Genomic DNA, 12964 nt, shown 5'->3' on the forward strand with positions numbered 1-12964 from the left:
TTGGAAGAAAAGCTATAGCCAACCTAGACAGCATATTACTTTGCCAACAAAGGTTTGTTTCATCAAACTACTGGTTTTTCCAGTAGTCATGTATGGATGTGAGAGTTGAACCATAGAGAAAGCTGAGCACTGAAGAATTGATGCTTTTGAACTGTAGTGTTGGAGAAGACTCTTGAGAGTCCCTTGGACTGCTAGGAGATCCAACCAGTCCATCCTAAAGGAAATCAGTCCTGAATATTTATTGGAAGGACTGGTGCTGAAGCTGAAACTCCAATACTTTGGCCACCTGATGCGAAGAACTGACACATTGGAAAAGACCCTGATGCTGGGAAAGATTGAGGGCGGGAGGAGAAGGGGATGACAGAGGATGAGATGGCTGGAAGGCATTACCAACTCAATGGACATGAATTTGAGCAATCTCCAGGAGTTGGTGATGGACACGGAGGCCTAGTGTGCTGCAGTCCATGAGGTCACAAAGAATCGGACACAACTGAGTGACTGAACTAAAGACTGTAACATAATTGACAACTACACACACATATGTGTGACAGTAGATAGTCAAAAAATGGTAACTTATGTTAACAGCAAACTCCTCTACCTTCATGAGTTAAAAAAAAAAAAATCTGTGCTGGAAACTCCCTATTAATCTTGGCTAAAATAATCTTTTGGAACCACTAGCACGGTGACAGTCACCTGTCAGTCATCTGTCCCAGGGATTAGCAAACTTTGCAAAGGACAGGCCAGTAAGAATTTTAGGCTTCGCAGGCCAGGGAGCCTCTATGGAAACTCCTAACTCTGCAAAAAGCAGTCCTGAGTGACCCTACTTCAACCAGCCCCAGCAGAGACAAAATCCTGAATGAGCAGTCTGTCCTCGCTTATGAATAAGATAACAGTTTACAAGAGGAATCCAAGTATAAGCATTAGTACAAGAACGATAACATTAAGGCCCTGGCAGGGACCAAACCTAAGCTTTGAGAAGTGCTGTGGAAAAGACTCAAGGGAACCAACATGTTACTATATCAGCTTCTGCTGAAGCTGGCTTCCCTGATGGCTCAGACAGGAAAGGATCTGCCTACAATGCAGAAGACCCAGGTTCGAGCCTCGGGTCGGGACGAGGCCCTGGGGAAGGAAATGGCAACCTACTCCAGGCTTCTTGCCTGGGAAACCTCATGGACAGAGGAGCCTGGTGACCTACAGTCTATGGGGGGATCACAAAGAGTCAGATACAACTTAGCGACTTTCACTCACTCTGCTGAAAAAGCCCTCCTCAAGCAACCCGTAGGGATCATTCCTCTCACTTTCCCTTTTCTTCTCATTTTCCCTTTTCAGTTGTTATTATATAAGGCGAAAGTTCTACAGTCATGAACTGAATTTATAACAGAAGTTGAATTTATAACACTGTTGCCAGGGCCAACATGTATAAATGTATCATGTTCAATTTCTACTGTAAGACAACTGGGAAGGGATGATGTAACTTGGAGGCAATCAGAATCATATAATTAGTAGAGTTATACAGGGATTCTACTGAATCTCAATAAATGCATTGCTGCTAATAAACAGGCAATTCAACCCCCGCCACTTGTGTACATGTGCACACACACACAACTGGTCATTTCAACTCCATTGGTTCCAGCAACAAAGACTTTCTAAGTATTATTAACATAACAATGAAAAAATAAGAACCTCACGCTCCAGGTGCATATTCATACCTATACATTTTTACCATTTTTCTATTTTTTTCCTCCAACATGTTTTAATTAAAAATAAATAAATAACCAAAAGCTTTTCCCATCTTCAATTTTACTGGAAATAAAAAAAATCACAGAAATCAATCACAACTGCTTTAGCACTAAGAGCAGAAGCTCTTGGTTTCACTACTCAGCAAGATGCTTCCTGAACATTGTGAATGTTGAAGCACAACTTTTGTGTCGTGAAAAAAGCAACCGAGTAACAGACATCACTAAAAACAGCTGACACCTTTGACCCACATTCCTTCAAAGTGATAAGCTTATAGGAATGGACACCTTCCCATCTGTTAAAACACTTGCTCAACAGAACAGAAACATGAAGAACAGGCAAAATTAAGAGGGCAAAACATCACACTTACTTTCTCTGAATGCTTTACAGTAGCCAAGGAAAGACAGCAGAAAAAACAGGGCACCCAGGAGGTCTGCACGGCCAACGACACCAGCAACCTTAAAAGAAGGCAGAGGAAAAAGATTTATGTTCAAAAACATTTACATGAAACTTTGGAAACACGAAAGCATCCTTAGAAATAGAAAACCTTATAAGACGCGGCTACCTATTAAAATATACCCTCTAACTGTGGTGTGATCTGACAACTGACTCTTTTCACTTTTGGTCTAGGGTCTGGGTCAGCTGCTTCCAGGGGAAGGCTGGGTTGACTCCGACCTACTGTGGCTCTTTTGTGGGTCGTACACAGGCAGCGATGCCCGTGTCCACGGACAGCCCTGTTACTTGGCACACTGTGCCCATAGCCCCAGAGACACCTGCCCTGATCAGGTGCCCAGGGTGGATTTTTCATTTGGAAAATGTTATCAGCTCAAAGGGCATGATATTTAATAAAGAAAATTTGACTGGAGACATGAAAGACAGGTGGGAAGTAAGTGTTACACGTCATCAGTCAGCTGGAATAAGACACAGAGATGATGGATCAAGGGCTGCCTCTGCCTCTGTCTTTCCCTCTCTTTAGACCAAAACCAATTAAGTGGGTTAACCTGGAAAGTGGAAGGCTTCAAAAGAGGTTGACCAGTAAGATGGAAACAGGTACGATTTCCAGCATTTCTGTCCTGCCCCTCCCCATTTTCTGCATCTGATGATGGCCCTTCTCTCCACCTTAGTGTCAAAGAAGCAATACAAAATGGGTGCTTCATTTCTTTCAAGCTGATTACTCCAACAATTGTTCTCCAAAAGTCTCAGGTCAACCAAAGGCAGAGAATTGTGCTCCTGAGTACTGGTCTAGTCTACATGGCATCCTTTATTAACTAGCACCCAGACGGGACATGTATTGGAGCTTGCCCTGTGACTCTCAAGGTTTTGCTTTAGTTCCTGGGAAGTTCATCTTAAAGTGAGAAGTGTGATGTTGGATCCAAAGACTAGCCTACAGAGGTAAGAGAGTATATTTCACAATGAATGTGAAAAATCACTATATTTACATTCTGTGCCCAGGTGCGTGTACCAGTCACAGCTAAAAGGAACACCTTTTAGGAGCAGTTTCCATCCAACCAGCGTGGCTTCCGACGCTGGCGAGGCAAACACCCATCCCATGGCGAGCTCCTGACACAGGGGCACGCGATCGCTAAGAAGATTGACAGCTGAGTCCCACCTGTGACTGCCAGGCACGTGAAAAAACTTCCTCCTGGGAAGGAAGCTAAAGACAAATAAAGGTTCAACAGGCCTGGGCCAAGGAGGCCAGTGTGCTGGAGGGGTAAATGGAATGATTACTTCATGAAGGCAGTGAATACGTCATGAGACTTCTGGAATCCTCTGGCCTGTAACTTGCTCAGAGATGCAGTGAAATCGAGGATGCAGTGAGACCCCATAGACAAAGCCCGGCCCACAGTGGGCGCTGGTTCACTGTCAATCCGACAGGTACACATGGTTGGTGGGATGCGGGGGGACAGAGCAGTGGACCAAGGACACGGCAGCTTAGGGAGAAGCAGATGTGGGCTCTGCGGCTCTGCGGCCAGTGATGGAGGAAGCAGCTGGTGCTGTGGGCCTCCCATCAGGACCAGAGAGGGGCGCGAGCAGCATCTGCCAGCTGTGGCTCTTCACAGGGCCCGAGGATGGTCCAGCATCCCAGAGCCTTTCAGAGGAGACAGTAAGCAAAGCCAACCCAGAGAAGGGCATCCAAGAAGGTCCTGAGAGCAAGGGGGTTGGGGAAGCAGGGGCTGGGAACGTGGAAGGTCAGAGAACAAGGCTTCCTATACTGGGTGAAGGGGAGGGAAGTGCCTTGGATAAATACCAGGGGTGAGGGGCAAAAAGGCCAGCCTAAACCACTTGTTATCTGAGTGGTTGAGGTACATTTAAAGACTCCCCCTAACATATAATGTTGTAAATCATCCAAATCTGGGAAGAAAAAAAAAAAAAAAAAGACTTCCACTAAAATGAACTTTAAATATCATAAACTCATTTTTAAAACAAACATTCTACCTTTGGCTAAGTGAAGATACTCCCAGGTCTTAAGGAATGTACATTATGTTATCTGACATGAAGAAAAACAGGTTTTAAAAAGTATGGCACTAAAAAAATAAAATAAAAAAAAAAATAAAAAGTATGGCACTAATGAGAACCTACTGTATCACACCGGGAGCTCTCCTCAGTGCTCTGTGGGGGCCTAACTGGGAAGGAAATCCAAAAAAGAGGGGATATGTGTGTAAGGATAACTGATTCATTTGCTATACAGCAAGAAACTAACACAAAATTGTTAATCAACTATACTCCAATAAAAACTGATTTAAAAAAGAAAATAAGTCTCGAAAAAAAGTGTGATAAGTGTTTCAGTGTACAGAGTATTTAGTCCTTCAGTGAATTTTTGGCATAAATTAAAGAGATTCTATAGGAAGAAAATTTTAAAGGCTATCCAAGAAGGTACTGAGTTGAACTGTTTGGCCAATGTGCATGGGTACAAAGAGGTTTTTTTCTTTTCTGTTATTTGCATTAATATGTATTTTCAGGCAAAGTTATTTATAAAGATTTTTTTTCCCCCTTACAAATAACCTGAAACACTTCCATCAGAGTTTTCTGGAAAAGTCACCACCATTCCCTGAGTCCGTAACACAGGAGGTGGTGGCGTTTCCCTACTGGGCACAATTTGCGTGGGAGCCATAGAAGGAATGAGGGAAGGGAGAAGGGGGGCTGTTTCACCACCTGATTCCTTCAGTATAAATTCTGGCTTCACTGAATGAGCAGGAGTATTAAGGACATCTGGCCTTCCCTCTCTGACACCTGAATTCAAGCAATCCGAAATCTTCATCAATGCTTCGAGGAAAAAAAAATCCTACAGTGGCACTAGTGTCCTCGGGGAACCCCCTGGGGCCGACATCCTGGTCTTTAAACAGACAAGAGGCAAGGAAACCCCCTCCGTTAGGTCTCCTCCCTCCCCTGGGGATCCAGTCCAAAGCCCAGAGACTTTATTTCTTGGGCTCCAAAATCACTGCAGATGGCGACTGCAGCCATGAAATTAAAAGACACTTACTCCTTGGAAGAAAAATTATGACCAACCTAGATAGCATATTAAAAAGCAGAGACATTACTTTGTTAACAAAGATCCATCTAGTCAAGGCTGTGGTTTTTCCAGTAGTCATGTATGGATGTGAGAGTTGGACTATAAAGAAAGCTGAGCGCCAAAGAATTGATGCTTTTGAACTGTGGTGTTGGAGAAGACTCTTGAGAGTCCCTTGGACTGCAAGGAGATCCAACCAGACCATCCTAAAGGAGATCAGTCCTGGGTGTTCGTTGGAAGGACTGATGCTGAAGCTGAAACTCCAGTACTTTGGCCACCTGATGCGAAGAGCTGACTCATTTGAAAAGGCCCTGATGCTGGGAAAGATTGAAGGCAGGAGGAGAAGGGGATGACAGAAGATGAGATGGTTGGATGGCATCACTGACTCAATGGACATGAATTTGAGTAAACTCCGGGAGTTGGTGATGGACAGGGAGGCCTGGCGTGCTGCAGTCCACGGGGTTGAAAAGAGTCAGACACAACTCAGCAACTGAACTAAACTGAACTGATAGAGAGGATGAAACTGAATACTGGCTATTTGCCGAAACAAGGAAAGGTGAACAGACAGCTGATCTGTCTTCAGAATGCTAATTTTTAACGACCGATGACTTTGTCTCAAATATTTGAGCTTGAATGGCTGTCGTGGAATGGAGGGATGGGAGATGAGAAGCAAGGTGGGGAGAATTCATGAGCAGGTCCCGGCAGGACGTAGGGACCCACTCACCAGCTCAGCTCGCAGCACGCTGACCTCTCCTCGGCACAGGTTCAGACGACTAGATCTTAAATTCTATCCCTACACCCCTCGGCCACGTGATGGACCTGGGTTAAGTCCCTAATTTGTCCTCCTTGGCTGCTTCCTCTTCTGTAAAGTGGAAATTGTTATGCTGCTCCAGCTGAACCCACAGCGTTTTGGTGACAATCGTGTGAAGTGTGAGGAAGTATTTTGGAAATCACAAAAGCTCTCGGCTAACAGAGGAAAATTGCATCAGATCCCTTTTCAGGAAAAAAAGGCAATCTCAGCCTCTGGCTTTAGACCCAGAAGCTGGGCAAGGTCCACCATTCACACCTTCCCAGTGAGGTCTCATAAGGGACACAGAGAGTTATCAGTGGAGATCATACCATGTGGTCATTATGAAGTCTTGGCCCATCGGGGACCCTGCGTTTGTCCTAAGGGAGACCTGCTGTCCCCACAAATCACTGTCCTGGGTGTCTGAAAGCTGGCCTTCTACAGCCGTACGAAGCCGAGGGAAGCCTGTTTTAGGGAACAAACCAGCGCGTGGACCGCAGCTATCTCACACGCGTCCAGAGACGGCCGGCGGATGGTACTCACACACTCCGTGTGCACCGGGTGCACGGCAAACAGCAGGGCGGCCAGCAGGGACGACCTGGGGGCCAGGTGCAGCCGCCGGCCCTTGCTCGAGTACTGCAGGCCCCCGAAGAGCACGGAGAAGACGTCCACCAGGAGCACGGACACGCCGCCGTGCAGGGCGATGTTGACCGCGTGGAAGCTCGCGGGGTGGAAGCCTCCCGACAAGTAGTAGTTCATCCTGCAGGGAAGGAAGGTGTTCACAACGGAGGTGCAGAGGCACGTAAATAAAACACGAACCGGCTGGAGGGAGAGGCTGGTGTGTGAACATGCTGAAGGAGGAGAGCGTGTGCACAGCTGATAAAAACAGCGTCAAGATAAATAATGCCTGTTAAGCTAAGAAGGGTGAAGATGAGCTAAGAACGTAATTAACTGCAGAGGGGAAAGCGGGAGATAAGGACCTCTCAGAGGAGTGGGACAGAAAATACTTGGAGAGGAAATGCCAAAAAAAAAAGACAATTATTCAGGTGTGATAAAGGCAAGGCTGTCTTTCAGAAAGATAAAACAGACCACATGTTACTTAGGCTGCTCCACAGGGACCTGGATTGAAGATGGTCAAGTGACTTGTCTATTCTCCCTGCCCCCAACCCCTCAAAATGCCCCTTGACAGTCTGCCCACCAGCCTTCTGAACTATGACGCACTTCCTCCCTGTCAAGGATTCCTGTCTCTTTTTCAGTCATGAGTGGTTCTGATTCATCATTTCTATACTTCTTTTTGTGGCTCAGCTGGTAAAGAATCCGCTTGCAATGTGGGAGACCTGGGTTCAATCCCCGGGTTGGGAAGATCGCCTGGAGAAGGGAAAGGCTACCCACTCCAGTATTCTGGCCTGGAGAATTCCATGGACTATATAGTCCATGGGGTCGCAAAGAGTCGGACACGACTGGGTGACTTTCACTTTCCCTTTTGAGGGATCTACACATAGATTATCCAATATACCCGAGAAACAGCTATGCATGGGAACTTCTGTGAGATCAATTAATCTAATGCAAACAGCTCCCTGATTCATGGGTGGTGGTGAGATCATCTTTAGTTTCATTTTGTTTTTGGATATCGATGTGGTCACAGAGGTGAACTGCTAGTCGTTCAGTTGTATCCGACATTTTGTGACCTCATGAAACTGCCAGGCTCCTCTGTTCATGGAATTCTCCAGCCAAGAATACTGGAGTGGGTAGCCTTTGCCTTCTTCTCCAGGGGATCTTCCTGAGCCAGAGATCGAACCTGGGTCTGCTGTGTTGCAGGTGAATGCTTTAGTTCTGAGTTATCAGGGAAGACTGATGTGGTTCACAGGAGGAAGATTTATAACTTTTTTTTTTATATAGTGAAATCAAACACAATTTAATTACAGGCCACCTGCTGCCTTGACATACTCTTTCCTCCAGCTTAAGCTGCAAAGGGTCCAACCTGAGAGAACTGTGCAAAGTAGGGACCGCTTCATCAGAGCATCCTTGCCGGGGCCTGATAGGTCTCCTCTGGCTGCACGGGTGAGTGTCTGCACCTCGGCTTGTAAGTCCGTCAGAACCCCTGACCGGGGCCCCTTGTTACACCGCACCCGGTGCGACGTCACGCACAAGCGTCGGGCTTCCCCACCCCCACGGCCGTCGGGCGGCACCTCACCTGAAGGTCAGCACGGTCAGGGGGCGGTAGGACTTGTGGCTAGTGTTACTGCTCAGCCGGCTGCCCCAGAAGTCATGATGCCACAGGTCCCCCAGAGGCGTCTCCGCGCGGAGGTCCTGCAGGCAACACAGCAGACGGCGGGGTCGGGACTGCGCCCTCCCCCTGGGCAGAAGCCCTCTCTTCTCCATGTCTCCCACTGGTCCTGGGTCCAGCCACCGTCGCCCTCACACCCAGCACCCAGCCGGGCCTCGTCAGGGCTCCACTGTACCCCGCTCTGCACGTTCTCCAAGTGGTCTCTCCCACCCACTGTGAGAGCCCCCGCCCCTTCCAGGACCAAGCCGATGTCCTACGGGGACACCGCAGTTGGGGTGCTCCGGCCCCTCAGCTGAACTCTGCTGGTGCATCTCCCAGACTCTGGCTCTGCCCCTGGTCCCCAAATGGCTCCTGCTGCCACCCGCCCCAAGACGGTGCACCCACGGGTCTGTGCCCAGATGGTCACCCCTCAGCTCCCCAGAGCTTAGCCTCTCCTGCTCATTGTATTTCAGCCACTGGGCTACGACGTTCCGGAGTTGAAGTAATTCTCTTCCTGGGAGGCCCAGAGCATCCTCTACCTGTCTTCACAGCGCCTGTTTCCCAGGAGGTTCACAGTCACATGACTGCTATCTGCCCCACTGCGCTGGGGCTCCTCCAGGCCTGGGCCCCTCCCCGCGGGTTTGGGGGGAGTGCAGAGAAGGGGCTCAATCCATGCAGAATGAACGAATGGACCAAGCAGCTAAGTGAGGTCACTATCACCCTCTCTCACATCCATTATGTAAGGGTGCTGTTGAGCCACTAAGCTGTGTCTGACCCAGTGGACTGTAGCCCGCCAGGCTCCTCTGTCCATGGGATTCTTCAGGCAAGAATACTGGAGGAGGCTGCCATTTCCTTCTCCAGGGAGTCTTCCCGACCCATATATTTTAAACCTTCCCATTTTGGATTATGAGCTAAGCAGATAGTAAAATTAGAGAAAAAACAACTTCCACATAATTTTTAAAGATAAAAATGACCAAATATTCTAAAACAATACCTATCTTAGAAGGTAATTTAATTTGGTACTGAACTATACAGATGCTTTAAAATGAATCTTTTTTTTTAACATTTAAATATGAAACTAGATTACTAAAACTGTGCTTAAGAAGAAGAAAGGCAGACAAGGCACTTGGAGAAAGTATCAAAACTGAATATTAACTTTCTCTCTACAGCATGGTTAAACAGGAATATTTTAGGGTCTAGAAATTAATGATGTGATAAGCACTGCACGGTAGAGGAGTCAAGATACTTCACAGCAGTAACAAAAACAACTCTGATGAACTTCAGCTAAGAAGGCAGGCCTTAAGGGAAATCACAAGGCCCGGTGACTCCTGGGTGGGCTGGAAGACCTGGCTCGGGGCCATGCAGGCAGAAGTGCACCCACAAATGACACCACCGGACATGTTGCTGAGCACCTCTGTCCGGGTCTGCATCCAAACGGGGCAGTCTTTGCTGCTCACGATAATCTGAAGATAGGTGATGACCCAGATGGAAGAAGTGGGCCACATCCTGGCCACTCCCAGAGAACCAGGGTCCAGGACGCACAGCAGAATTCAGTGTATGTCTGCTGCGCTGAGTCGCTCGGCTGTGCCCGGCTCTCTGTGACCTCACGGACGTAGCCCGCCAGGCTCCTCTGTCCGTGGGATTCTCCAGGCAAGGATCCTGGAGTGGGCTGCCATTTCCTCCCCCAGGGGATCTTCCCGACCCAGGGATCGAACCCGGGTCTCCTGTGTTGGCAGGTGGGCTCTTTACCACTAGTGCCACCTGGGAAGCCTTAGGTGCTTAATGACGCAAAAAGAAAAGTTTGACGACGTAGGACAGAGACAAGCTGGTGACCTGATGCCCACTTAGTGGGTGAATTTCACTTCCGATGGGTATCAGCTTCAGGGGCCTTGAGCGCACACACCCGCCTCTAAGAGTCAAGCTGCTATTTCATGAGGGTCGTGTGATCCACCCACTAACTCCGTTTACTCCATTACCCCATTGGAAGTCACGTACTTTTGCGTTGTCCCAGAACTACCTGCTCAGCTGTGAAGGAAGGAGGAAAGGATCTTTCCCTGCGTTTGAGCAGAAAACGAACACCAACAAAGCTCTAAATATTTGATTGGGTGTAGCCCACACACAGCAGGGCGCGCCGCAGGAAGAAAGGTCAATTTTTCCTCCTAATGATTTCTAGAAAAGATGTGCTGTGTCTCAAATGCTTGCTGACTCCACTGTCTCAAAGAAAATCATCATCTCCATGAAAACAGGCAACTCAACACTACAAGGAAGCATCTGGAAAACAGCCTTTAACACCAAGAAGCTCCAGTCACAGCCTGTTTCACATTACCGCAGGCAGGGTGCCAGTGAACAGAGGAGGGCCTTTCATTAGACGGGGAGGGGAAAAGCGGGCTCACAAGTGAACAAAGGGGCACAGTGTGGTGCTCCAGAAAGCTCTGCCAAGACAATGTGCGGGGGGTCACAGAGCGCCTTCATCTGCCTTCGCTCCCAGAAGGAAAGAGAAGCACAACCTCGTCCCGGGCATCTCACGTATGACACGGTTTGCGTCTCCCCGCCTCGCTCACCAAAGCTCTTCAACACGGGTCCAGAGTTGACACTTCATACATTCTCTTAGAGTGGCATAGCCAAGAAACTCTCAACAAATGGATTTAAAAAATAACAATAATAAAGGCAGACCTGCCTGGTGGTCCAGTGGTTAAGAATCTGCCTGCCAATGAAGGAGACATAGGTTCGATCCCTGGTCCGGGAAGATCCCACAAGCTGCGAGGCACCTACGCCCGCACAGCACATCTCCTGAGCCTGCGTGCAGCCACAACTGGGTCCACGTGCCCTGGAGCCCGTGTTCCCAGCAGGAGAAGCCACAGCAGTGAGAAGCCCGCACACCGCACCTAGAGAGTAGCCACTGCTCTCCACAGCTACAGAAAAGCCCGCACAGCTATGAAGACCCAGCACAGCCGAAACAATAAAGGCAGTCACATATCCTCGCTGGAAAGCAGCTATTAAGCCACATATCCCGCTGGAGAATCGCTATTAAGCCACCCACGTGACACCGTTGCTCAGAGCTAACACACTTCTTTTGCTCCTAAGCACTGCTGCAAAAAGAACTGAAACAGAAACATCTGCAGTAAACTGCTGGACGAACTTGAGGGAAATTACAAGTGAAGAACTTGGATTCAGAATAAACACCAGGACCGAAGTCTGTGCCGTGGAAATGAAGCAAATCATTTACAGGATGTTACAAATAAACTATCCGCCAAACAGTCACCTCCTTACCCCTCGCCCCCTCCCCTCCACCCCACCTCATACACGTTCCTTGCACAGAGAATTTTCCCTCACACTTTCAATAGGAAAATGGCTTTCTCCACATTTGGGAAAATCTTATGACTTCAAAATTCGCAGAGCATTAAGGACAGTGTTACAAAGAGACGCTACCATTGTATCTACTAGAGAAAGAGAGAGGAGTGAATTCCTTCAGGTTCTCTTGGCCCCTTAAGGCAGACACAAAACATCTGCTGAGTCGGGGCTGGTTTGGTTTAGTCACTAAGCTGTGCCCGACTCTTGTGACCCCATGGACTGTAGCCCACCAGGCTCTTCTGTCCATAGGATTTTCCAGGCAAGAATACTGGAAAGGGTAGCCACTTCCCGTCACAAAGGTTCTAACTATGTTCTTTCCACCATCTTTCTCCTCCGGGCTCTCTCTGCCTCCAAGTTTCTTGTTCAGATTTTCTTTTAGCTCGATGAAACCCTTTTCTTTCCTTCCCACAAGCCAATTTCTTCTTCCCTACCTCTATAGCTAGCAACTGAGAGAGAATATTATTTCCCCTGCACCCACTGGTGAGCAGAACTGGCTGGGGTTTCGCAAATTCAGCAAATCTGAGTCTCCACACGTGAAACGAGCAGGGATGAAATGAGCAGGGAATGCAGCCTCCTCGGGCAGCAAACTCCGGGTCGTCTGCAACTGTCAGCAGGACGTCCTGATGCTCCCAGCGAGGGACACAGAAGGGGCCGGCTCACTGCCTGCAGCCAAGGACATGCCTTCCAGTGGGGGATCAGACCTGCCCACCACTGCAGCAGGTGTGTGTGTGTGTGTGTGTGTGTGTGTGTGTGTATCTGATGGGGGCATCCTTCTGGCCTAGAGTTCTGTAAAATTTTCTCACAAAACCTCAAATAGCCTGCAAGGCTCTGCAATACCATGGCCTTGTCATGTTAGAAGAACAGTCTCTCTGATATATGCGTGGGCTGGGGCCTCATGCAGGGCACCCAGCCAGGGCAAAGCCTGAGGTTAGGCAAGGCTGGGAGACCCTGCTGCCAGCAATAAAAGGGGCCCTAAATCAAGGAGATGCTTTCTAAAAAAAGATGGGAAATCTGGAGCACGATGGGGGCTCAGATAAAGGCTCAGCGAAAGTTCAGTGGAGCAGGGGTCCCCAGACTCTGGGATCTAATGCCTGGTGAGCTGAGGTGGGGCTGATGTACTAATGATAGAAATAAAACACGCAGTAAATATAATGCGCTTGAATCATCCTGAAACCATTCCCCCGCCGCCCCAGTCCAAGGAAAAAAACTCTTCCACAAAACTCGTCCCTGGTGTCAGAGAGGTTGAGGACCACGGCCATAGAAAATAATTGATGCAGATCATTACTGAGATGCAGGCAAGTCAGTTTACCAGACA

General features: G+C 48.3%; 1 protein-coding gene across 5 annotated transcripts in view; it reads right to left on the reverse strand.

Annotated features, from left to right (window-relative positions):
* The window catches only part of TMTC4 (transmembrane O-mannosyltransferase targeting cadherins 4), a 58481-nt gene that overhangs the window by 38352 nt on the left and 7165 nt on the right, over nucleotides 1–12964 (reverse strand). For 4 of the 5 annotated variants that reach the window (XM_043892478.1, XM_043892477.1, XM_043892476.1 and 1 more), the window contains exons 3-5: nucleotides 8227–8342; nucleotides 6576–6792; nucleotides 2108–2195 (exon numbers count right to left, since the gene is read on the reverse strand). In XM_043892478.1, the coding sequence (XP_043748413.1) occupies nucleotides 2108–2195; nucleotides 6576–6792; nucleotides 8227–8342 (421 nt within the window). The remainder of the gene's footprint in view (nucleotides 1–2107; nucleotides 2196–6575; nucleotides 6793–8226; nucleotides 8343–12964) is intronic. The other variant, XM_043892475.1, reaches the window with a different exon arrangement.

The sequence above is a fragment of the Cervus elaphus genome, chromosome 30, assembly GCF_910594005.1.
Source record: "Cervus elaphus chromosome 30, mCerEla1.1, whole genome shotgun sequence".
NCBI classification, from domain to species: Eukaryota; Metazoa; Chordata; class Mammalia; order Artiodactyla; family Cervidae; genus Cervus; species Cervus elaphus.